A 22,822-nucleotide genomic window follows, 5' to 3' on the forward strand; every position below is an offset into this window, starting at 1 on the left:
CAAAATCGATCCTGAAAAGTCAAGATAGGCTCAAGCCTATATACCACCTATTCATCACCACCATCTACTGTATGTAAAACAGATGCCCATCTGTTCTTAGCATGTTTATTAAAACTAAACCACTAAGTGGATGACAGAAACGTCATGTGAATCTAACCTTATAGAACAGGAAAACGAAAAAAAAAAAAAAAAAAAAAAAAAAAAAGGCAGCTCTGGATTGTCACATGACTGACAACAACTCCTAAAAAAAACCTGACCACGAGGTTTTAGAATTAGAATTCAATAGAGGGTGACAAAGCTCCTCTGAATCTGGATCAATTCTCCGTTTCTTGTAGCGAGAAAAGGCAATACAGTGTTTCAGGTTAAGAGTAATGGATTTGTTGTCCAGGAATAAATGAAAATGCTCCGATACATGTGATATTGTGCAGAATAGTGAGTGGCGACGTGTACTTTACACTACACGCTCCACTACTAATGGCTCCTGTTACTCCACGTAGAAAGCTGCACCTTCTCTAAGAAGAACAATTTGCTTCGTCACCATTTACCTTTAGCCTTGTACACGTACATGTCCAGCTCACACCCTCTGTCAATTGAGCTAATACTTTAAAACTAAGGCCTTACACGGTGGAAAAGCTGCTTTTTTGTTGCAGATTTTACTGTATTTGGTGAGCCAAAGACAGGAGTGCATTTAACAGAAGGGAGAAGAATAACCATGCTATTCTCAAAATCAAATGATAAAGACAAGAAAAAAAACACTTTAATGATAAATACCTCCTTAAGTCATTGGGGGCAGGTCAGCAGCCCAAATAGTCGTGGTCTCAGCACTCAAATCACGGCCATGTGTTTGAATTGACATGATAGAGAAGGTCCAACTTTAGATGCAAAGTGTGCGAAATCTTGCGCATTCACAGTGAAGAAAATGCGCATACTGTATCCCGGAAACCTTCTCTGCCATGTAAATCATTCCATAATGGGAACCATCACTGTTCAATACTGCGGATCCATCCAAATGACAATAGGAAAATTTAGTATACTGAAATTGTTTTATTATTTTTATTCTCTTTTCATTGATTTTACAATAGCATGGCTAGAAAGCTCTTTAAGCCAAATGTAGCCGATTTTGCAATGGAAAAATTCAAGTGATCGGCTGCCATTAATGTAGATGTACAGTTTTAGATATACAAGAATGTCAGTATCAATTGGGTTACCTTATTCAACTTTAAAATACCATCTAAATGATAAAGAAATATATAATTGTGAAATTGTCAATCACCTATGATAGAAAAGTGGCAAAAAAGTTGCAAACCACAGCTTTTCAACCCTTTGAAGACCATTTGCTTAGAAAAATTTTGTGCAAATGGCATATTTATGCCCTGACAGATTTCTCATCGTTTGCACCAGTTTTATGGCAAACGTATATTACATTATAGGCACAAGGGCTGCTGGAGGATACACTACCAGTGTAGAAGTCACTGCGTTAGATAAATCTCCCTTGATGTGATTTTCCAAAATCCAATATTAAAATACGTAATCATTCTGGCTACTACGTATGATTCTGATTTCTAAAGACACGCTACATATACAGTATGTTATAGAGATGGACTCGGTTCTGCTCCTGCAGAGGGTGCTAAGTGCTAGTTGTCACTGACCTGTGAGCGAGTTGACTACAGATCTCAGGATTGTAGGGGGCTTGATCAATTCCTTTAGAATATTTGACTCTGTTGCCAGAGGAAATCCATTATCCAACATCTCTTCCAGTAGCTCATACACAATGACCACGTTGTCCTTCAGACATGTCTCAGAGCATTCTCCAAAGTAATCCTGCCAGAAAGTAACAGAAATATTACACAACTGCTTAAGGCAGCAAACCTCTGATAGTAAGACATTAACAATCGTATGAAGGAACCTAATCTAAATAAGTTTAGAATCATAGTAAACCATCGCCTGGTTGCCCTTGCTAGCATTCTCTTTTTCTGCTCAGAACACTGTTCTCCTGGCCATGGGTCCTAATCTGCTGGCTGGGCACATATAACTTTGCTATCTGCTCCAAGCCAAGCTTCTGCGTCTGTTGGCTATTTAAGGCTCCTTCTTGTACAAAGGTATCTAGGTTCTACGACTGTTTTTGACCCAAGCTTGTTATTTTAGTTTGATCCTGCTCTGCCAGCCCTGACCTAAGTCTGTTTCCAGACCAAGTCTCTGCTTGATCTTAAGGTACTTTGTGTGCTGCCAAGGCATGCTACCCGTCTGCTTTGAGATCAACTCTGAACCTGTCACCTCTCGCCTGTCCTTTCAGTGCCATGCACCAATATTTCTCGACCCACCAGGTTTAGCTGTCACCTACACTAGGACAATTCCTAAATATAGTGACCTGGTGGTCCCTTGCTGTGATAACTGTGATAATCAGGGAATGAGACACTGTTCTCAGGGGTAGCCCAAAGCCATACAGTTAGGTGAACCATTATATCCACACACATTGTGCATTACAGAGACTTGAGGAAGAGATTTACCTGAATTTACAATCAACACTTCAGAATGTAAACTATTCCCCTTTCACTTCAATGGGACTGAGCTATAGTAACCAGCCACATCTACTATTGTGTCTCAGACCCCTACACTGTGGTTGGTTTTGATGACCTGCAATCAGCCAGGAGCCAGATCCGCCCCACTCCGAAATTGATGACCTTAAAGGGGTTGTCCCATCACAAGGATCCTATCTATACTGCTAGTTTATGTGGATTTAAGACTTTTCCTAAATGCATTGCTTTATCAAAACTGCTTTGTTTGGCCGCCATCTTAATTTATTCACTTCATTGTTTACACTCTGTTTCTATGGCCCTTGGGATTATCTGCTCATTTGTCAAGTGATGTAGCTGCCTGCTCCTGGGGGGAGGGAGGGGCTGAGAGCAGCTCTGAGCTGTTTGTGTCTGATAAGTAGTGGAGCTTCTCAGATGGGGAGGTAAGAGCTCTGGGATTTCTGAGCTCTTATCAGTCGGTATAATTGAATTTGGCTGATAACGGCTGAGATAGGAAGTCCATTACCTCTGTATGTAATGCAAACTGACTCAAATCCAGCCCTGCTACATCAGCTTCACACTGTGGTAATTCATTTACAACCAAGTGAAACCCCGCCCACCAATGTGCCGAGAAAAGCAGGAAGTGAATAGAGCACAACAGCCTGCAGGTTGGTGAACAAGCATCATGGGAATACCCCTTTAAGAACAGGTCACTAATAGTTAAGTCCCAGAAAACCCTTTTTCTTAATTTTCTATAATTCTAAATGTTTTTTTTTGTGTGTGTTTATATATATATATATATATATATATTAAAATAAATCAATAAATCACTAATTCCTAATTTCTATCCCAGAAATGATTCTAAATGATTACCTGAAATGTGTCAGCGACGCGGTGTAGGAATTCAATGACGAAGAGCGGTGTCACTTCACTCTGAATTACTGCCACAAAGAATATTTTTTCCCTGTAAATGCTAATAAGATAGTGGTGAGGGGTTGGAATGACGGGGGGAACATTCTCAATATCTGCAGCTTTCTCCTGTGCTTCAAAGAAATAGTCGCAGACAGAACGGCTCACAACGCTCTTCCAATGCTTCTCCAAGAAAATGTCACCTGAACCGTTGATCAGAAAGAGGCTGTGGATCATTTTCTACAGAAAAAATAAAGAAACGGGGAAATTCATAATTAAATTTACGTCACTTTTTTGGTGTTAAAATGATGCAAACTGGTGGTTAAAGGCCTTGCTGGTGCCACTTGTGACTTATTCCGCACCAACGCTGGATTTATACGTGGAGCCTCATAGAATCTAGGTGTACACATAGTCATGAATTAAAGGGAATTTCTGGCCCCAAATCAAGTTTTCATACAAATGACCTATCCACAGGATAAGTCATAAGTATGTGATCTATGGGGGTCTGACAACCGAACCCCGAACAGATAAGCTGTTACAGCAGCCTCTGGGTATCCAAAAGCAGCTAGTGGATGGGGCACGTATCCTATTCAGGTAATAGGAACGGTGCTGCAGTTTCCTGGAAGCACTGCGATGTAGTGGATGGGGCTGCTGCACTTCTTCTATTACTTGAATGTGCTCTCCATCCACTAGCAGCTTCCAGTAACCGATGCCTGCTACAACAGCTGAGCTGTGTTAGGGTCGGATGTCAGACCCCAACAGATCACATACTGATGACCTCTCCTGTGAACAGGTCATTAGTATGCAATCTCGATTTGAGACTGGAATACTCCTTTAGGCTATGGCCCCATGTAGCGAGCCGCAGTGGAAACGCATTGTTGTTTTTTTACATGCTTTCAGATGCTTCCTCTGCCGACTTTGCTTCCATTATACCACCACCAATGTTTCTGTAGGTATAATTGACATGCTGCAATTTCCAAAAACGCAAGTCTTGGAAATTGCTACATTTCTGCTGTGTTTGACCCTGGCCGTAGACCAAGGACCCATGTTGCAGAAAAGCAGCTTTTTATGTTGCAGATTTTTCAGAGTTTTTTTGAGCCAAAGACAGAATTGGATTGAGCAGAAGGGAAAAGTATGTATTTCCCATACCTTTTGTAGCCATTCTTGCCTATGGCTCAAAAATATGCATCAAAATCTACAACAAAAAAAGCTGCACAACACGGGGCCTCAACCTTAAGCACATCCTCTACTGATGCAGTTATTCTGGCACAAAGCTCCAAATTCACAGTGTATAGTACACAGATATTTAAAAAAAACAACTTAGTGGCTACTTCTAAAGGGATAATACAATACAATGATATATTATTGTAAGATTGTTTGTCCCCTCTAGTGAATGGGAGCTTGTCAGATGCTTTATGTCTACCAAATAACTTGCAGCCTCTCTGCCATGAAACTGCTTTTTGAACGGATACAAAGTGGGACATGAAGGACTTGTGTCCGTGCAAAAAAAGTGGCTTCACGCACGGCGGAGAGGCTGCAAACGGACACCCGCGGTTTGCTTTAAAAACACATTGAAATGAATGAGTTGTTAAAATGACCGTATGCAAGCCATCTCCAAGCTGCAATTTCGGCTGAATCACGGCGGGCGGACAGCAAAGCAATTGTGAACGCCCCCTTAGGAGATGCTTCCTATAGGTTTCCCATTCCTTTTGAAGTAAAAAAAAAAAAAAAAAAACACAGCAAAATTTGCAACAACAAAAATTCAACTTTTCCACAACGCATGACCTCAGTTGAAAGTATATTATCTTTCATTTTATTTGTAATCTGTAAGCCAGCTCTAAACGTATATTAAGAATATATTTGCACAGAATGTTGAACTTAATTTAGATGAAAAATAGCAAAATAACATTCAATGTTCGCTTTAAGACTGCTTTGTAAAGGGATAAATTCATCTCTCTTCGTACTTGCATTCGTCAGGGCTTCTGTTCTCTTTCTAAGAATGGGTAGGAAACTGGACAGTTAACAAACCAATCTAAATTCCAAGGGATTATATATGGTGAACTCAGTCTCCTTGTGTTACAGAAGAAGAAAGGGAAAAACCAGCAGTGCCTGCCTGAATTTCAGGAAAATGTAGCTGTTATAAGCAGAAATGTCATGTATTTCCATTCCACCTAATTCTATTAGACAAAAATCACGTAAAGTCAAATAATAAGCATAAATCTTATTTACAGTCTGTGTGTTTTGCACGGTAGGTGTTCAGTGCTTCATTTTCTAAGCAATTCTCCGCTATGTTTTTCATGGATCTGTGTAGTGCCCATTCTGTCCTACTTTTTCAAGGATCATGGACGCCTTACAGCTGAGAAGCTCGCTCATATGAATAAACTCAGATCTTTCGGATTTCACTGTAGCTGTTTTATGCTGTACCTACACGGTTAGCTGTGTTTTTCACGGATCCGTATGGGGCACAGTGTGACCCGCTCACATCAATGAACATGTCCTATTATTATTTTTTATTAAAGGTCATGGACACCATATGGCTGAGAAGCTTGGTTGTATGAATAATAATACATTTAATTTATATAGCACCAACATATTCCGCAGCGCTGTACAATTTGTAGGGTTCAAATACAGACAGAAAGATACATTACAAAGAAAGTCATTTCACACAATGGGACTGAGGGCCCTGCTCGCAAGAGCTTACAATCTATGAGGTAGAGGGGGTGACACAAGAGGTAGCAGGGGCGGCATTGCTTATACAGAGGTCAGACAATGTTGTAATAGAAATGTAAACACTGCTACAAAATAAAGAATGCACCTAGAGATTAGCCTGAGTAACAGACTTCAGGGGATAGTGTCCCATATAGCAAAAAGTCACTTTATCAGATTAATCAAATTAATAATATATTTATAATAGGAACCAGCCCCAAGAAGAATCTGCAATAAATATATACAGCGTGTGTGAGCAATGCATACACTATAGGTAACCTAAGTCAAGTGATAGTACATACCTACAGACATTATTGAGCAGTGTGAACAGGACAATAATAAAGGGGTTAACTCCAAGACATCAGCGGTGAGGAAACCAAAACACCCCGACGCGCGTTTCGCCTTAGCGTGGCTTCATCAGGAGGCAATTAATAGTGAAACATGATTGTCTATATATACCCTACTACTAACAACATAATAAAAGACATCTGTGGTTACCTATCGTTTGAAAGATCTCCATGCTCCCTAACTTCCGGCTCAAACCATGTGCACGTGGCGACGTCATCACGTACGCGTACCGCGATGACGTCACCACTGCAGAATGGAATTAAATAAAGTTTTCGGCCGGTGCGCACGCGTACACGCATCGGCCGAACAGAATAATCACCAGAGGCCGTACTACACGGCACAAAGGCCACAACAACATGGCAGCCGGAAGAATCTAAACTATATAGCCTTTAATACTAACAGTTTCCAAAGAAACAATAAAAATAGTGCACAGATACAATTAATATAAATGATTGACCATACAATATATGCACAAATATCAATTTGAACGGAGCTCATCCAAATACATTACATCATTTATTTAATAAAAAAGTGCACGTGCTAATAAAGTGCCATACATAAATATCATAAATGTCAGTAAACCATAATGGTATATCAAGTGACAATTCCATTCTGCAGTGGTGACGTCATCGCGGTACGCGTACGTGATGACGTCGCCACGTGCACATGGTTTGAGCCGGAAGTTAGGGAGAATGGAGATCTTTCAAACGATAGGTAACCACAGATGTCTTTTATTATGTTGTTAGTAGTAGGGTATATATAGACAATCATGTTGCACTATTAATTGCCTCCTGATGAAGCCACGCTAAGGCGAAACGCGCGTCGGGTGTTTTGGTTTCCTCACCGCTGATGTCTTGGAGTTAACCCCTTTATTATTGTCCTGTTCACACTGCTCAATAATGTCTGTAGGTATGTACTATCACTTGACTTAGGTTACCTATAGTGTATGCATTGCTCACACACGCTGTATATATTTATTGCAGATTCTTCTTGGGGCTGGTTCCTATTATAAATATATTATTAATTTGATTAATCTGATAAAGTGACTTTTTGCTATATGGGACACTATCCCCTGAAGTCTGTTACTCAGGCTAATCTTTTAGGTGCATTCTTTATTTTGTAGCAGTGTTTACATTTATATTTAATACGATCTTGTTATTTGGGTTGTTACTTCGGGTACATCACCGGTGAGAGGGTTCTGGTTTTTTGTCTGACTGTTTTAGCCAGACACCACTTGTGCTGCCCTCTAGAATTTTTGTAATGTATGTTTTGTATATGTTTATGTATTATTTCTAAATAAATATTTGTTGATATATTTTTATAATTTATTATGACCCCTAGTTTTTGTTATGCTATGGCTATTTTGGTTTGGGGGCTATTGAATATTTTTGGATAAAATTTGGTTGGTTGTTAATGTTGTAATAGAGGTGACCAGTGGCGTAACTACCGCCATCGCAGCAGAGGCAGCTGCCACAGGGTCCGGGACATTAGGGGCCCGGTGACAGCTGCTATCACTGCTATCATTATACTCGGGGGGGTCTTTTCCGACCCCCGAGTATAATGATTGGCGGCCCGGGAGAGGTAAGAAACATAAAAAACACTGTTACTTACCTCTCCACGATCCGTGCAGACTTCGGCCTAGTCGCTGACGTCTCATGACCCCAGCCTGCGTCCCGGGTCATGTGACGTCTGACGTCAGGGCCGCCGATAGGCCAGTATTACGTCAGGGGCCCGGCAAAATAGAAAAATGGAGGGGGCCCGGTTTTGGCCCGCCACCGTGTGCCGGCCCCCTGGCGCCCGCAGCAGTCATTCAGGGCCGGCGTCAGCGCAGGGCATAGTCGGGGAAGTACCGGGGTCCACAGAGCCTCTGGCACTTGCCCGCCCCAGCACTTGCCGGTCCCGATTTCAGCTCATCGGCGTCTGTCGGATGCCGATGAGCTGAATACATACACGATTAAAGCAGGAGCTGTGACAGGCTGCTGCCCGGCTTCGGCGTGTGTAGGTGCAATGTGACGTCATCACATCGCGCCTACAATTATGTCAGTGGAGTGAGCAGAGAGAGGAGCGTCGGGGGAGCGATGGAAGAGGTAAGTGTGTTTGTTTTGTGTTTAACATTAAGATGGAACATAATGAAGGGGCCCATGAAACTGGGGGGCAAATTAAGGGGAGGGGGGGGGAACGGCATGACACTGTGAAAGATGAAGGGGGTGGGGAGAGAATGGCATGACACTGGGGCAGATGAAGGGGGGGGGGAATGGCATGACACTGGGGCAGATGAAGGGGGGGGAGAATGGCATGACACTGGGGCAGATGAAGGGGGGGGAATGGCATAACACTGGTGCAGATGAAGGAGGTGGGGAGAGAACGGCATGACACTGGGGCAGATGAAGGGGGGGGGGAATAGCATGACACTGGGGCAGATGAAGGGGGTGGGGAGAGAATGGCATGACACTGGGGCAGATGAAGGGGGGGAACGGCATGACACTGGGGCAGATGAAGGGGGGGAACGGCATGACACTGGGGCAGATGAAGGGGCGAATGGCATGACACTGGGGCAGATGAAGGGGGGGAATGGCATGACACTGAGGAAGATGAAGGGGGGGGAACGGCATGACAATGGGGCAGAGTCGGGGGGACATGAAACTGTGGGCAGTTGAAAGGGGGAGAACAGCATGAAACTGGGGACAGAGATGGAGGGGGGGACATAAAACTGGGGGGAGAGGAAGGGTGTATATGAAAATGGGGGAGAGATGGAGGGGAGGCATATAATTTACGGGTGTCTGTAGGAGGATTATACGGTGTGGGAGCACATGAAAAATGAATGAGAATGGGCGGAGTCAACAGAAAAGTAGGCGACACTTAGGCTGTATGGGGACCCAAAATTCCTAATGGCGGCCCTGTCTGACGTCATTGCATATCGACTACTTCGGAGGCCGACAGCGTAGGAGACGGGAGATAGGTGAGTAACAGAGGTTTTTTTTTTTATGTTTTTCTCCCTCTGGGTCTCCGCTTATTATACTCTGGGGTCTGAAAAGACCCCAGAGTATAATAATTGATTATGGGTGTCCACAGTGGGACATAATACTGTGTGCAGGAGCCACGATGTGGGATAATACTGTGTGCAGGGGCTACTATGGGGGATAATACTGTGTGCAGGAGCCACTAAGGGACATAATACTGTGTGCAGGGGCCACTAAGGGACATAATACTGTGTGCAGGGGCCACTAAGGGACATAATACTGTGTGCAGGGGCCACTAAGGGACATAATACTGTGTGCAGGGGCCACTATGGGGGATAATAGAGCGCGCAGGAATGCGTAGGAGGGGGTTGTTCGAGGTCTTCGGCGTTGGTCGGGGGGGGTCCATGTCAAAAGTTCGCCACGGGGCCCCGCCATTCCTAGTTACGCCACTGGAGGTGACTGTCATTACACAGTCATATAACTTTATGAGCCGTCACTAGTGGTGTCCTGTAACATGTGGATGGAGCTTGGACATATAAAGTTAGCCTGAAATGGCATCATATCATGTGGGGTAATGTGGGAGCGGGGACAGAGGAGGGTTAAATTTTGGGGATTCTAATTATAGTACGGAAGGGTTTACATTAGAATAATAAGCTCTCGGCTACGCATATTTCGTATGTTATCATCACCATAGTACATCAGGTGAGCCTATTAGAGCATACGTGACCCGAGATAGGAGGCTCATTGGCGATATCTTATCAATGTGTCCTACATGAACCTTTGAGACTCAGTGCAGGTGCCGGAGTGCAATCGAAAATTGCTGTCTCCCAAATACCACCATTGTTCTAAGAATTCTTTTTCTGTGAAAATATTTTTTTTTTTTTAAAAAAAGCAGGATAAAAAGCTCAACGTCTGACATATTTGATAAGTTGCAGACCAATAGCATAAATGATTTCATGTGAAAAGCAGTCTATTTTTATATAGCTCCTAAGGCAACATGATCAGCTCATGGAGAATCCAGCAGGCTTTATTTTAGGAGCATATAGTTTATATTTAGACAGGTATTGCTTCTAGTGAAAGTAACGTCTGTAGCATCATATTCAGTTGCATTGACACTGAACATAATGAGGAGACATGTACTGCCTGGAACACTCCATACTGAATAGAAATGTCACTCACATGGACAAGGTGACCGCAAGAACAAGTGAGGCCTACAGGTGACGTAGCTCATGTGGGTATGTATACTGTAATATATATTCTATAGGCCAAATCCAGGAGATTATGAAGGTTCACAAGCATTAAGGTGAAGGCTCCATGTTGGTCCTGTTCCATAAACGCAGCAGTACCAGCAAAGTGAATAAGATTCTGGCTTCCATCCAGACATTGTGAAAAAATGCTGCGGAAAAGCTGCGTTTATAAAAACGTACATGTTTTTGAGAAAAACAGCGTCAATTTTACCTGTGGAAATGCTCGCTTTTCCCTATAGATTTAATAAGGGAAGAAAAGCCGCTGAGAAAAACACAGCAAAAACACGATGAGAAACGCTGTGAAAAAAACCGCAATGCATTTCCACTGGGTTTTTTTTTCTGGAGCATTTTTTAGGTGTGTTCTACAACGTGGGGCCTTAACCTAAAAGAGTGTTTTAATAACCACAATCCCACTAGATAAGACACAACCACTAAGCAGGTGATGGCGCGATCAGAGGGCACCATACTCATTGCAGTTTTAAAAACCCTTTGAAAGGAGCAAAAGTCAAGCATTAGCGCACAGGCTATAAGACAGGCTCACCTTTCCTCAAGCTTATATGCTGTAGGCTTACTGTATAATATAATACTGCACAGGGCATAACTATGGTGTTTTATTAAATAGAGAACATCTATGGAAAACTTGAGGAAGTCTAAGGGTAAGTTCACACAGGGTTATTTGATCAGGATTTAGAGGCCGTATTCGCCTCAAAATCCTGACCAAAAAGACGGCTCCCATTGAAATCAATGGGAGCCGCTCAGTTCTTTTTTCCAGGAGCCGTTTCTTCCGCCTCCCAGAAAAAAGAAGCAACATGCTCATTCTTCAGGCCGAGTCGCCACGTGATTCGGCCTGAAGACACTCCCTCCTCCCGACTAGGCCCATTCATTGGGCCTAATCGGAGCGGAGGGCGTGACTGGATGCTGGTGCACTGCACCGCCATTCAGTCGTGGCTACCCGTTTTTTTGGTCTGGAACCTGAGACAGCCAAAAACCTGTTCCGGACCAAAAAACCCTGTGTGAACTTACCCTAAGCTGTAAGTTTTTTGGTCAGGAAACTGACTCAAATTCCTCCTCCTAAAAATGCCTCACCATAGGACTGTCTGGTGAGGTGTTTTTTTGGAGGATGAATTTGAGTCAGTTTCCTGACCAAATAACTCAGTGTGAACGAAGGGTAAGTTCACATGGGGTATTGTCCAGACCAAAAAACCCCGTATGAACTTACTCTGAAAAGGATTTTAACATTTCTATTGGAAACAGTACCTTTGGGATTGGTTAGTGCTAAAAAATGCACCACTTTGTCCACTTTCTGACTTTACTCGCCTCTGAAAAACAGTGGGTGAAGTGTGGTGGGTAAGCCTCATATATTTACTATAACTTGCTCCAGAAAACCTGTGATGCCCCAGAATGCCAAATCTCATGTCAGTAGAGGAACTGATAAAGACTGGTGTAGGAAATACTAGTCTTAATATGTTCTTCCAATGTTTTTTTTTTTTTTTTAAAGATCCTTTATGGTTTGTTTTTTTTCTTTTTGCAAATTGTGTTTTTTTTTTCCCAAGCATTTTTCTATATAATTTTCTATAGGAAAAAAAACCCACAAATTTTCAGAAAGCCAAAAAAACCACATACGTGCAGAGGGTGTGTTCACACAGCGGAATTTGCATTCCGCTCCAGATTAGGCCAAAATGAATGAGCCTAGTCGAGAGCGAGTTGGAATCCGCGGCAACATAGGTTGCCTCGCTTCTTTTTTCTGCTAGCGGTACAAAACTGCTAGAGGAAAAAAGAAGCAAGCGGCTCCCACTGAAGTCAATTTTTTTTTATTTTGAGGCAGATCCCGCGTCAAAATCCACTGCCAAAAAACTCTGTGTGAACTAGCCCTTAAAGGGGCTCTATCAGCAAAATCATGCTGATAGAGCCCCACATATGCGTGAATAGCCTTTAAAAAGGCTATTCAGGCACCGTAAATGTTATATTAAACTACCCCCCAGTTTTAAAATAAAACCCTAAAAAAGAATGTGATCTACTTACGCATCTTGCACACTGGGCGGGCATTCAGGGTGTGTCTTCTTCTTCATCCACGCAGTAGCCGTAGTAGAAGCCGCATGCGCCCAGTCCATTTTTTTTAAATCAATGTCAGTTCGCGAGCGCCGGAGGAAGACGGGACCCGAGGACATCGGAGGAAGAGGAAGAAGAAGACACACCCTGAATGCCCGCCCAGTGTGCAAGATGCGTAAGTAGATCACATTCTTTTTTAGGGTTTTATTTTAAAACGGGGGGGTAGTTTAATATAACATTTACGGTGCCTGAATAGCCTTTTTAAAGGCTATACACGCATATGTGGGGCTCTAGCAGCATGATTTTGCTGATAGAGCCCCTTTAATGGGAGTCTACCACCACAACCAGTGAACATACGTTTGTTGTGTGAAGAAAGTTAACTTTTAATCTACATGAAAATTAGGTGTTTGGTCACATGGCACCTATCTGCCTCTGCTTGGATCATCCATTTATGCCTTTTGCACGGGATTGGGATCTGTCATTCTTTATGTAAAGGAAGCAGTGATAAGGGCAACCACAAAGAAAACATGTATTCTAGCAAGCACGCTGACCAGTCAAGTTAATATAACAGCTCATATGCATCCAGATTAAGGCCCCTTGCAGATGACCATGGCCGTAGTCAGTGTGATATACATTTATTTCACGGATAGCACACTGACCCATTCTTTTCTATGGGCCTGTACACAGGACCATGAATTTCACAGTCACGCCTGCGGGCCGACACTCCGAGCTGCAAAATATAGAACAGGTTCTATCCCTGTCCTATTTTGCAGCCCTTCCTTCCATGTCTCCTATTCATTTAATGAAAGGAGCTGGGGAGCACAGTCTGTGCACAGGCAGCACACAGAGGACATCCCTGGGTCCCGCACGTGCTTTTAATTCATGGCCGACTGGTTATAGCATAGTCGCCTGCAATCAGCCTAAGGGTGCATTCACACTGAGTAAACGCTAGCTTATTCTGAACGTAAAACACGTTCAGAATAAGCGGCGTCTAAAGCAGCTCCATTCATTTCTATGGGAGCGGGGATACGAGCGCTCCCCATAGAAATGAATGGGCTGCTTCTTTCACTCCGTGCAGTCCCATTGAAGTGAATGGGGAGTGCCGGCGTATACGGCAAGCTCTGCTCATGCCGGAGCGTACACGCCGGCACTCCCCATTCACTTCAATGGGACTGCACGGAGTGAAAGAAGCAGCCCATTCATTTCTATGGGGAGCGCTCGTATCCCCGCTCCCATAGAAATGAATGGAGCTGCTTTAGACGCCGCTTATTCTGAACGTGTTTTACGTTCAGAATAAGCTAGCGTTTACTCAGTGTGAATGCACCCTAAGGGCCCCTTCACATGGAGTGTAACACGTTCCGAATCAGCGGCATTAAAACAGATCCCGTTGCTTTCTATGGGAGTCGGCATACGCTCGTATCACATTGAAAGAAATAGGGGAAAAAAGCAGCCCATTCAATTCTATGGGGAGCACATGTATGCTGGCTCCCATAGAAAGCAACGGGATCTGTTTTAATGCCGCTGATTCGGAACGTGTTACACGTTCAGAATCAGCGAGCGTATACTCCGTTTGAAGGGGCCCTAAGGCTAAGGCCTTACATTCCAGATACACAGAATGTCAATTTTAGCTGCGGAAAACCACTAGTTTTTTCCCTAGAGACTCCCTAACGTGTTAGGAAATGCAAAAGGTGCGCCACGATTATGCCTGTATAGCGTGAGAAGGTATCAGACAAAGTGCTGGAGTCCAGGTACATTAGCCCCAGGTTTCTGACATATGTGTGGTCCAGGGCGGAACTGTAGTAGGCCTCAGCCTAGGTGTAGATTCTGGGCTCATTTCTGGGCCATAAAAGGCTGCAAAGCATACAGTTCACAGCAGTTCCATGAGGTGTATGGTTCTGTCCTGTAACCCTTAGTCTGGTGAGACAATACTGCTCCTGTGTTGTTCGTATGGCTGGAAGTAAGCCTACTGTTTGGTAGCGCTAAGACGAGTAGGTATTTATTTTGTTTTTGCCGAAGTTTAAGGGTATGTTCACACGGCAGAAACCTTTTCCGCCTTGTGAACTTTCCGCACAGCTAGCTGTGACCGGATGCCAATACAGCATCAGCATCTCGTCGAATAAAAGGGCCTAATCAGGAGGGAGTCTCATGCCGTGGCTGTCTCAGCCATGGAATCCGTGGGAAGAAGGGGCATTTCGCTTCATTTTCCTGGTAGCAGAAAAAAAACACTAATGTGTAAAAAAGCGAGTGGCTCTCATTCAAATGAATGGGAGCCTTTTTTGCAGGCGGATTTTGAGGCAGTTCCGCCTGCAAAGAACTCTGTGTGAACTAGCCATAAGGCTGTATTTTGTTTTATTTATTTTTGTGCCTGAAGTCAAAGTTTATTTATTTTCCTGTTTTTTTTTTTTTTTCTTAATAAACCAGTTTGCTGCATTTTGTGTCCCTGTCTTTGACTGTTTGGCTTCGCACCACTGCTTCTACTGGCCTACCTTCCCCACACTAGTCACAATCACAATAATAAATGTGGGCCACATAGTCAATAGAATGGAACTTAGTCACAAGACAAATGATGAATAGAATGGTTATCACTTAAAGGGGTTGTCCAAGCAAAAACGGACATTAAATTTATTCTTTAACTAGGCAGGGGACAGTGAAAAAAAAAATCATACTCACTTTTCCCTGACGCTCCAGTGCCTCCCAGAGCGGTCCAGTGTTAACATGTGGTTGAAGTTCCAGTCACACGTTGCCAGTCAGGGGCCTCAGCAAAGGGAATGAGATGTCACTACCTTTTCCTACGGCCTGCTGAGTGACCACTGAGGCCAAACAGTGGCTTCAGAGGAAGGGCTCCGGGATGTCACAGATGGCAAACAGTTTGACTGAGAAGACGCTGGAGCAGCAGGACGGGACCACGCTGGGAGGACACCGGCCTATATAAAATATTAACAATTTGCCTGGACGACCTGTTTAAGGAATGAAACTGTGGCAATAGAAAGGCAAGATGGTTAAAAGATGAATATAGGTTATATTTTCAGTATTTTGTAGGATTTCCTGCTCATCACAGCAGATTTATTAAGACGGGCATAAAGTATGAACACACTGCCTGAACAAAGGATATGGGACTAAGTGACTAACTTTTTATTTTACACCTCCACAGCCAACCCTATAATTTCAGTACAAACTGACTCCACGTAGCCTAAACACCATGGCTGCAGAAAACAAAACGTGGCGCGTTCCAGTCACTGCAAAGTGGATGGTATTCCAGCGAATTCCAGCAATACAATGCAGAAAAATACACGCAGCAGACACGCTGCGATTTCCAAAATTGCTGCAGTTTTGGAAATCACAGCATATCAATTATACCTACAGAAATGCCGGGGTTTCCCTATAGATATAATGGAAGCAGAGGTTTCAGCTGCGGACTTTCTGTGAAAAATGCTGCAGGAAAAAATGTGTTTTTTCCTGCAGTGCTTTTTTTAAAAATTTTTTGCTGCAGCCTGTCACATTAGCGCTTAGCTTTAGGTAATCCTATGTGTGTTTGGATGTTTGTTCCTCAATCACACCTACACGGGTGAACAGATTTGTCTGAAAACGCGCACATACATACCTTGGGTCACGGATTGAACGGTAGGCTACATGGAATTCCCGTACACCACCGCAATTCACTCCTGTGCCCGATGCTTCTCACGGTTCAATTCGCTGTAGGACCTGGGGTGACGTCATCCCAGCCCTTTCAGCAGCTCACCTGATTGGGTACCGCTTCTCTATGTGGGTGGAGTTATCATCCTGCCGCCGTCCACACCAACATGGTGTCTCTGAGAGGTCCGGAGCGTCCTGCACAAGGGCCTCTACTCTGGGGCAGCGACAAGTCCATACGCTGCCATACATGTGTGGCCTCACCACAGGACTGCAGTACTCTGCTGCAGCCGGACAGGGGGTCGCCTGAGCCGTGCTCTGGAACGCCGGTTCGGCCAGCTGTCCCACAGGGGGCACAGAGTTGGTAACACGGGAGAAGGGGGCATGGGGTTGGGGGGGGGGGGAGGGGGCACGGGGTAGGAGGAAGGACTGACCACATGGGGAAGCGGGTAGGGAGAAAGGGGGGTGGCGGGCGCCAGGAGGGTGAGGAGGTAAACAGTTCCAGCGGGTTGCAGGGTGGGCCCCGAGGGTCCATGGACCCACAGGTGTAGGAAGGGCCCGCTGCGGACACAAAGGCAAAGAAACAAGCCTGCGCACCGCTCCAGGTGGGTCCCGCGGACGAAGTCGTGGGTAAAAGCTGGTAAAGAATAAGGTTGCATTAACACACAACAGATTTGTTGCAGAAACTACTGTGAATGCAAATCATTCCTCTAAACAGGGCTGCTTTGGTAGCAAACATATCGGCTTCTGCAAGTTATTTATATGATTGCAACAAAATCTGCAACATGTGAATTCATCCTAAAATACAACAGGTGATGCCACAGTGTATAAGAGATGAGTATAGTGAGTTACTTTGGTATACAATGGTTAGCATAAGAAATAAACAGTGTACAACTTTAGGAGAAAATAACAAGAATGCAAGCAGATTTGTTAATGCAATCTTGGCATAACAGTGGCACATGCTGAAGAGTCTATGAAGTAGCCGACATGCACTTAGTACCACCTAATATCTAGAGTCACTACTCAATAAACTTTTCTAGGAAAATGAACAGGAACAAAAACAGGAAACCAAATCTAACAAAATGTCAAAACACCAAGAAAGTTACAAAGAGACAGGACAGAGCAATAAATTACCGAAATAAATCAATTGGATGCAGCAGGAAGTGAAGATCCTCCTAAGCCGCTTGACACATCATCTACAACCTGCTGCCTCAACAAAGATGGCGGTCAGGCCCCAGAACGGCAGGCCAAAGAGCGCCTGCCAAAACGAAAACTAGTAAATTCTACGAAACAATATTTTTCAGGCAACATTTAAAGACTTTATAATATGGATTATGTTCTGATGTTTACAAATAAAATTCACGGTCTCGTCATAAGTCGGAAAGTCCCGAATAGTTACATTTGGCGCTACTAAGGACAGCTATCCGAGTCCTAGATGTGGTTGCTAGGTGACTGTGGCAAGGTGCGGCCTAGAGTGGGGGCGTGGTCTGCTGTAGAGGCTGCACGGCATGAGGAGTGATCTGAGATAGCTGCGGGAGGACAGTGCCAAGGGGAGGGGAGATCGAGGGGCAAGGACGGGGTGAAGCGCTGAGAGACTGAGGAGGAGAAGTGTGGAGATACCGGATTACTAGCACACTAGCGTACATTACTACTTTATCTTGTCATTTACAGCAGGCAGCATGAAGGTGGCGGCAGATGAACCTCAGCCCAAAAAGCAGAAGCTGGAGGAGCAGCCTTTAAGGTAACATGCAACCCTGAGCCGGCAGCATGTGTTCTGCTATGTGCACGCTGTGCTCAGGCTGCACATGTCTGCCCTCCATGCACATTGCATACATTGTATAGCATGCAGCATCTTTGTTTCCTGGTTTGTACTTAAAGGGCTTTTCCAATAATTAACCCTTGTTCACATGATGGTTGTTACGTATCTGAATACTGGGACCCCCCATGGCCCACAGGAGTGAGGGTCGCCTACCCCCTCTTTGAATGGAGTGGAGCTCGTGCATGTGGGTCCCTTAGACAGATGACTATAGAGCTGTGGTACCCGACACCAAATATTATTACATGAAATAGCTCTGTGTATAGTACCGTGTAGATGGCGAGGGTCTATACCATGTGCTAGCCCAAATTCTGTAACTTTTCATGGCTTGTGAGGGCAGCGCTCAGGAATATGTTGGCGCTATACCATCTGCAGAAAGAATAACGCAATCTAGTTAGAACCACTTAATGCATCTATTGTTTTGTAATAGGGGCAAAGTTGCCATTTTTTGCCAGCAAGTATAGATCTGTAGACTGCTACGCTTGCCATCAAAAAAACAAGACGAGGCCGAGAAAGTTTCCAGTGTGCAGCACGGTCGTACGCTACGTTCACAATTATTTCACGCTGATTTTGGCCCATTTTCTACATTGTAATTTGCATGGAAAAACTGCTTGCTACTGCCTCCCGTTGTTTCAAGTGGGAAACTGTACAATAGTTCATATGGCACAGAGAAGTGAATTCTTGTATCATAGGAAAAGGGTGACATGACCTTTCAGTGCAAAAATCTGCTAAATCCACAGAGGATAGCCTTATAGAATCGGGATATTACTTCTGATCTGTGGGTCCGACTTAGATTTTTTGCAATAATTTCCACAAATGATTTCTCCAACTAGAAAAATCAGATGTGTGAATATACTGTTTCTGCAGGTATGTGTTCAAAATCCATACCAATTTGTAGATTTGAATGTGGATTGTCAAAATTGTATGTGCAAATCCTGATTTTTGCATTTAAGTTAGTGTAACAAATCTGAAATCTTCAACAGAAAATTTACAAGGAATAGACTAGCATATTTTAATTTAATTAATTTAAGGGGTTGGGCCATTATGCACATTTATCCACTATTCACAGGACAGGAGGTAAGTGTCTGATCACTGGGAGCCCAACCTCCGAGTCCCCAATGATAAAGGAGGACAGGGGACCAAATGTATCCTTATAACCTCCTTGAGAATGGAGCACTATTGCACCATTCACTGCTCGGAGGCTGCCAGGACTGTAATCTCCAGCAGCCCCATATGCACTGGTGCTCCATTAACAAAGAGTTTTCATGGAGACCCTTGGTCCCCCATCCACCTGATCTAGATGAAGGAAATATATAGGAAACACTCGTGTCTGCTAAATTCTGTCTTTGGTTCAAAAAACCCCACAGAAAAATCTGCATAAAAAAAGTAGCTCCCATGAGGCCCAGGCTTAAGTGGTGATCACCATGCTCCTCCAGCATATAGAGATGATGCTTGGCAGATCACATGGTTTAATCCCACATATGCTACATGATATACTGCCATCATTTCTGTAGGCCGGAGCCTTGGACAGGTAAGTTGCACTGTTTTGATGTTTTATTATCACACTGTGGCCTCCATTAATTTTTCTCTGAGGGTCCAAGGACACCTTCAGAGTATAATTGTAGTTCAACACCCCCCCCCCAAAAAAAAAAAAAAAAAATCGGGTGGGATTTTATTAATGGAGGGTCCCCATTTTTTGCCAGCAAGTATAGCTCTGTAGACGGCTACGCTTGCCATCAAAAAAACAAGACGAGGCCGAGAAAGTTTCCAGTGTGCAGCACGGAGGTCAGCTCCTCGCTTCAGCCATCGCGTCTACAAGCCAGTAGCCGGCGGCGAAGCGAGGAGCTGACACAGGTCAGCTCCTTGCTTCGCCGCAGTGCGCCTCTCTCGCTGTCACATATGTGGCTGAAGCGAGGAGCTGACCTGTGTCAGCTACTCGCTTCGCCGCCTCCGCTACTGGTTTGTAGACGCGATGTGATGACGTCACATCGCGTCTATAACTGTGCGCCAGTGAGAGAGAGGCGCGCAGAGAGCTGCGAGGGAACGAAGGAGAAGGTAAGTCAGTCAGTGTAATGTGGAACGTGAAACTGGGGGCAGAGAGAGGACGGCATGACACTGGGGGCAGAGATGGAGAGGACGGTATGACAATGGGGGCAGAGATGGAGAGGACGGCATGACACTGGGGGCAGAGATGGAGAGGACGGTATGACAATGGGGGCAGAGATGGAGAGGACGGCATGACAATGGGGGCAGAGATGGAGGGACATGAATCTGGGGGCAGAGATGGAGGGGACATGAATCTGGGGGCAGAGATGGAGGGGACATGAATCTGGGGGCAGAGATGGAGGGGACATGAATCTGGGGGCAGAGATGGAGGGGACATGAATCTGGGGGCAGAGATGGAGGGGACATGAATCTGGGGGCAGAGATGGAGGGGACATGAATCTGGGGGCAGAGATGGAGGGGACATGAATCTGGGGGCAGAGATGGAGGGGACATGAATCTGGGGGCAGAGATGGAGGGGACATGAATCTGGGGGCAGAGATGGAGGGGACATGAATCTGGGGGCAGAGATGGAGGGGACATGAATCTGGGGGCAGAGATGGAGGGGACATGAATCTGGGGGCAGAGATGGAGGGGACATGAATCTGGGGGCAGAGATGGAGGGGACATGAATCTGGGGGCAGAGATGGAGGGGACATGAATCTGGGGGCAGAGATGGAGGGGACATGAATCTGGGGGCAGAGATGGAGGGGACATGAATCTGGGGGCAGAGATGGAGGGGACATGAATCTGGGGGCAGAGATGGAGGGGACATGAATCTGGGGGCAGAGATGGAGGGGACATGAATCTGGGGGCAGAGATGGAGGGGACATGAATCTGGGGGCAGAGATGGAGGGGACATGAATCTGGGGGCAGAGATGGAGGGGACATGAATCTGGGGGCAGAGATGGAGGGGACATGAATCTGGGGGCAGAGATGGAGGGGACATGAATCTGGGGGCAGAGATGGAGGGGACATGAATCTGGGGGCAGAGATGGAGGGGACATGAATCTGGGGGCAGAGATGGAGGGGACATGAATCTGGGGGCAGAGATGGAGGGGACATGAATCTGGGGGCAGAGATGGAGGGGACATGAATCTGGGGGCAGAGATGGAGGGGACATGAATCTGGGGGCAGAGATGGAGGGGACATGAATCTGGGGGCAGAGATGGAGGGGACATGAATCTGGGGGCAGAGATGGAGGGGACATGAATCTGGGGGCAGAGATGGAGGGGACATGAATCTGGGGGCAGAGATGGAGGGGACATGAATCTGGGGGCAGAGATGGAGGGGACATGAATCTGGGGGCAGAGATGGAGGGGACATGAATCTGGGGGCAGAGATGGAGGGGACATGAATCTGGGGGCAGAGATGGAGGGGACATGAATCTGGGGGCAGAGATGGAGGGGACATGAATCTGGGGGCAGAGATGGAGGGGACATGAATCTGGGGGCAGAGATGGAGGGGACATGAATCTGGGGGCAGAGATGGAGGGGACATGAATCTGGGGGCAGAGATGGAGGGGACATGAATCTGGGGGCAGAGATGGAGGGGACATGAATCTGGGGGCAGAGATGGAGGGGACATGAATCTGGGGGCAGAGATGGAGGGGACATGAATCTGGGGGCAGAGATGGAGGGGACATGAATCTGGGGGCAGAGATGGAGGGGACATGAATCTGGGGGCAGAGATGGAGGGGACATGAATCTGGGGGCAGAGATGGAGGGGACATGAATCTGGGGGCAGAGATGGAGGGGACATGAATCTGGGGGCAGAGATGGAGGGGACATGAATCTGGGGGCAGAGATGGAGGGGACATGAATCTGGGGGCAGAGATGGAGGGGACATGAATCTGGGGGCAGAGATGGAGGGGACATGAATCTGGGGGCAGAGATGGAGGGGACATGAATCTGGGGGCAGAGATGGAGGGGACATGAATCTGGGGGCAGAGATGGAGGGGACATGAATCTGGGGGCAGAGATGGAGGGGACATGAATCTGGGGGCAGAGATGGAGGGGACATGAATCTGGGGGCAGAGATGGAGGGGACATGAATCTGGGGGCAGAGATGGAGGGGACATGAATCTGGGGGCAGAGATGGAGGGGACATGAATCTGGGGGCAGAGATGGAGGGGACATGAATCTGGGGGCAGAGATGGAGGGGACATGAATCTGGGGGCAGAGATGGAGGGGACATGAATCTGGGGGCAGAGATGGAGGGGACATGAATCTGGGGGCAGAGATGGAGGGGACATGAATCTGGGGGCAGAGATGGAGGGGACATGAATCTGGGGGCAGAGATGGAGGGGACATGAATCTGGGGGCAGAGATGGAGGGGACATGAATCTGGGGGCAGAGATGGAGGGGACATGAATCTGGGGGCAGAGATGGAGGGGACATGAATCTGGGAGCTGAGATGGAGGGGACATGAATCTGGGGGGCAGAGATGGAGGGCATGAATCTGGGGGTAGAGATGGAGGGCATGAATCTGGGGGTAGAGATGGGGGACATGAAACAGGACAGAGATGGAGGGGACATGAAACTGGGGGCAGAGATGGAGGGGGGACATGAAACTGGGGGCAGAAATGGATGGGCGGACATG

At 45.7% G+C, this 22,822-nt stretch overlaps 2 protein-coding genes across 2 annotated transcripts in view; one reads left to right on the forward strand and one right to left on the reverse strand.

Moving 5' to 3' along the window:
- AP3M1 (adaptor related protein complex 3 subunit mu 1) overlaps positions 1-17,568 on the reverse strand; it is a 28,893-nt gene extending 11,325 nt beyond the window's left edge. The window contains exons 1-3 of the mRNA XM_075257787.1: positions 17,497-17,568; positions 3,387-3,662; positions 1,650-1,821 (exon numbers count right to left, since the gene is read on the reverse strand). Of these exons, the coding sequence (XP_075113888.1) occupies positions 1,650-1,821; positions 3,387-3,659 (445 nt within the window). The 5' untranslated portion in view covers positions 3,660-3,662; positions 17,497-17,568. The remainder of the gene's footprint in view (positions 1-1,649; positions 1,822-3,386; positions 3,663-17,496) is intronic.
- A 279-nt stretch (positions 17,569-17,847) lies between these two features.
- Positions 17,848-22,822, forward strand: part of ADK (adenosine kinase) — a 130,535-nt gene continuing 125,560 nt past the window's right edge. Inside the window, exon 1 of the mRNA XM_075257788.1 lies at positions 17,848-18,103. Within this exon, the coding sequence (XP_075113889.1) occupies positions 18,042-18,103 (62 nt within the window). The 5' untranslated portion in view covers positions 17,848-18,041. The remainder of the gene's footprint in view (positions 18,104-22,822) is intronic.

The sequence above is a fragment of the Leptodactylus fuscus genome, chromosome 10 (assembly GCF_031893055.1).
Source record: "Leptodactylus fuscus isolate aLepFus1 chromosome 10, aLepFus1.hap2, whole genome shotgun sequence".
NCBI lineage: Eukaryota > Metazoa > Chordata > Amphibia > Anura > Leptodactylidae > Leptodactylus > Leptodactylus fuscus.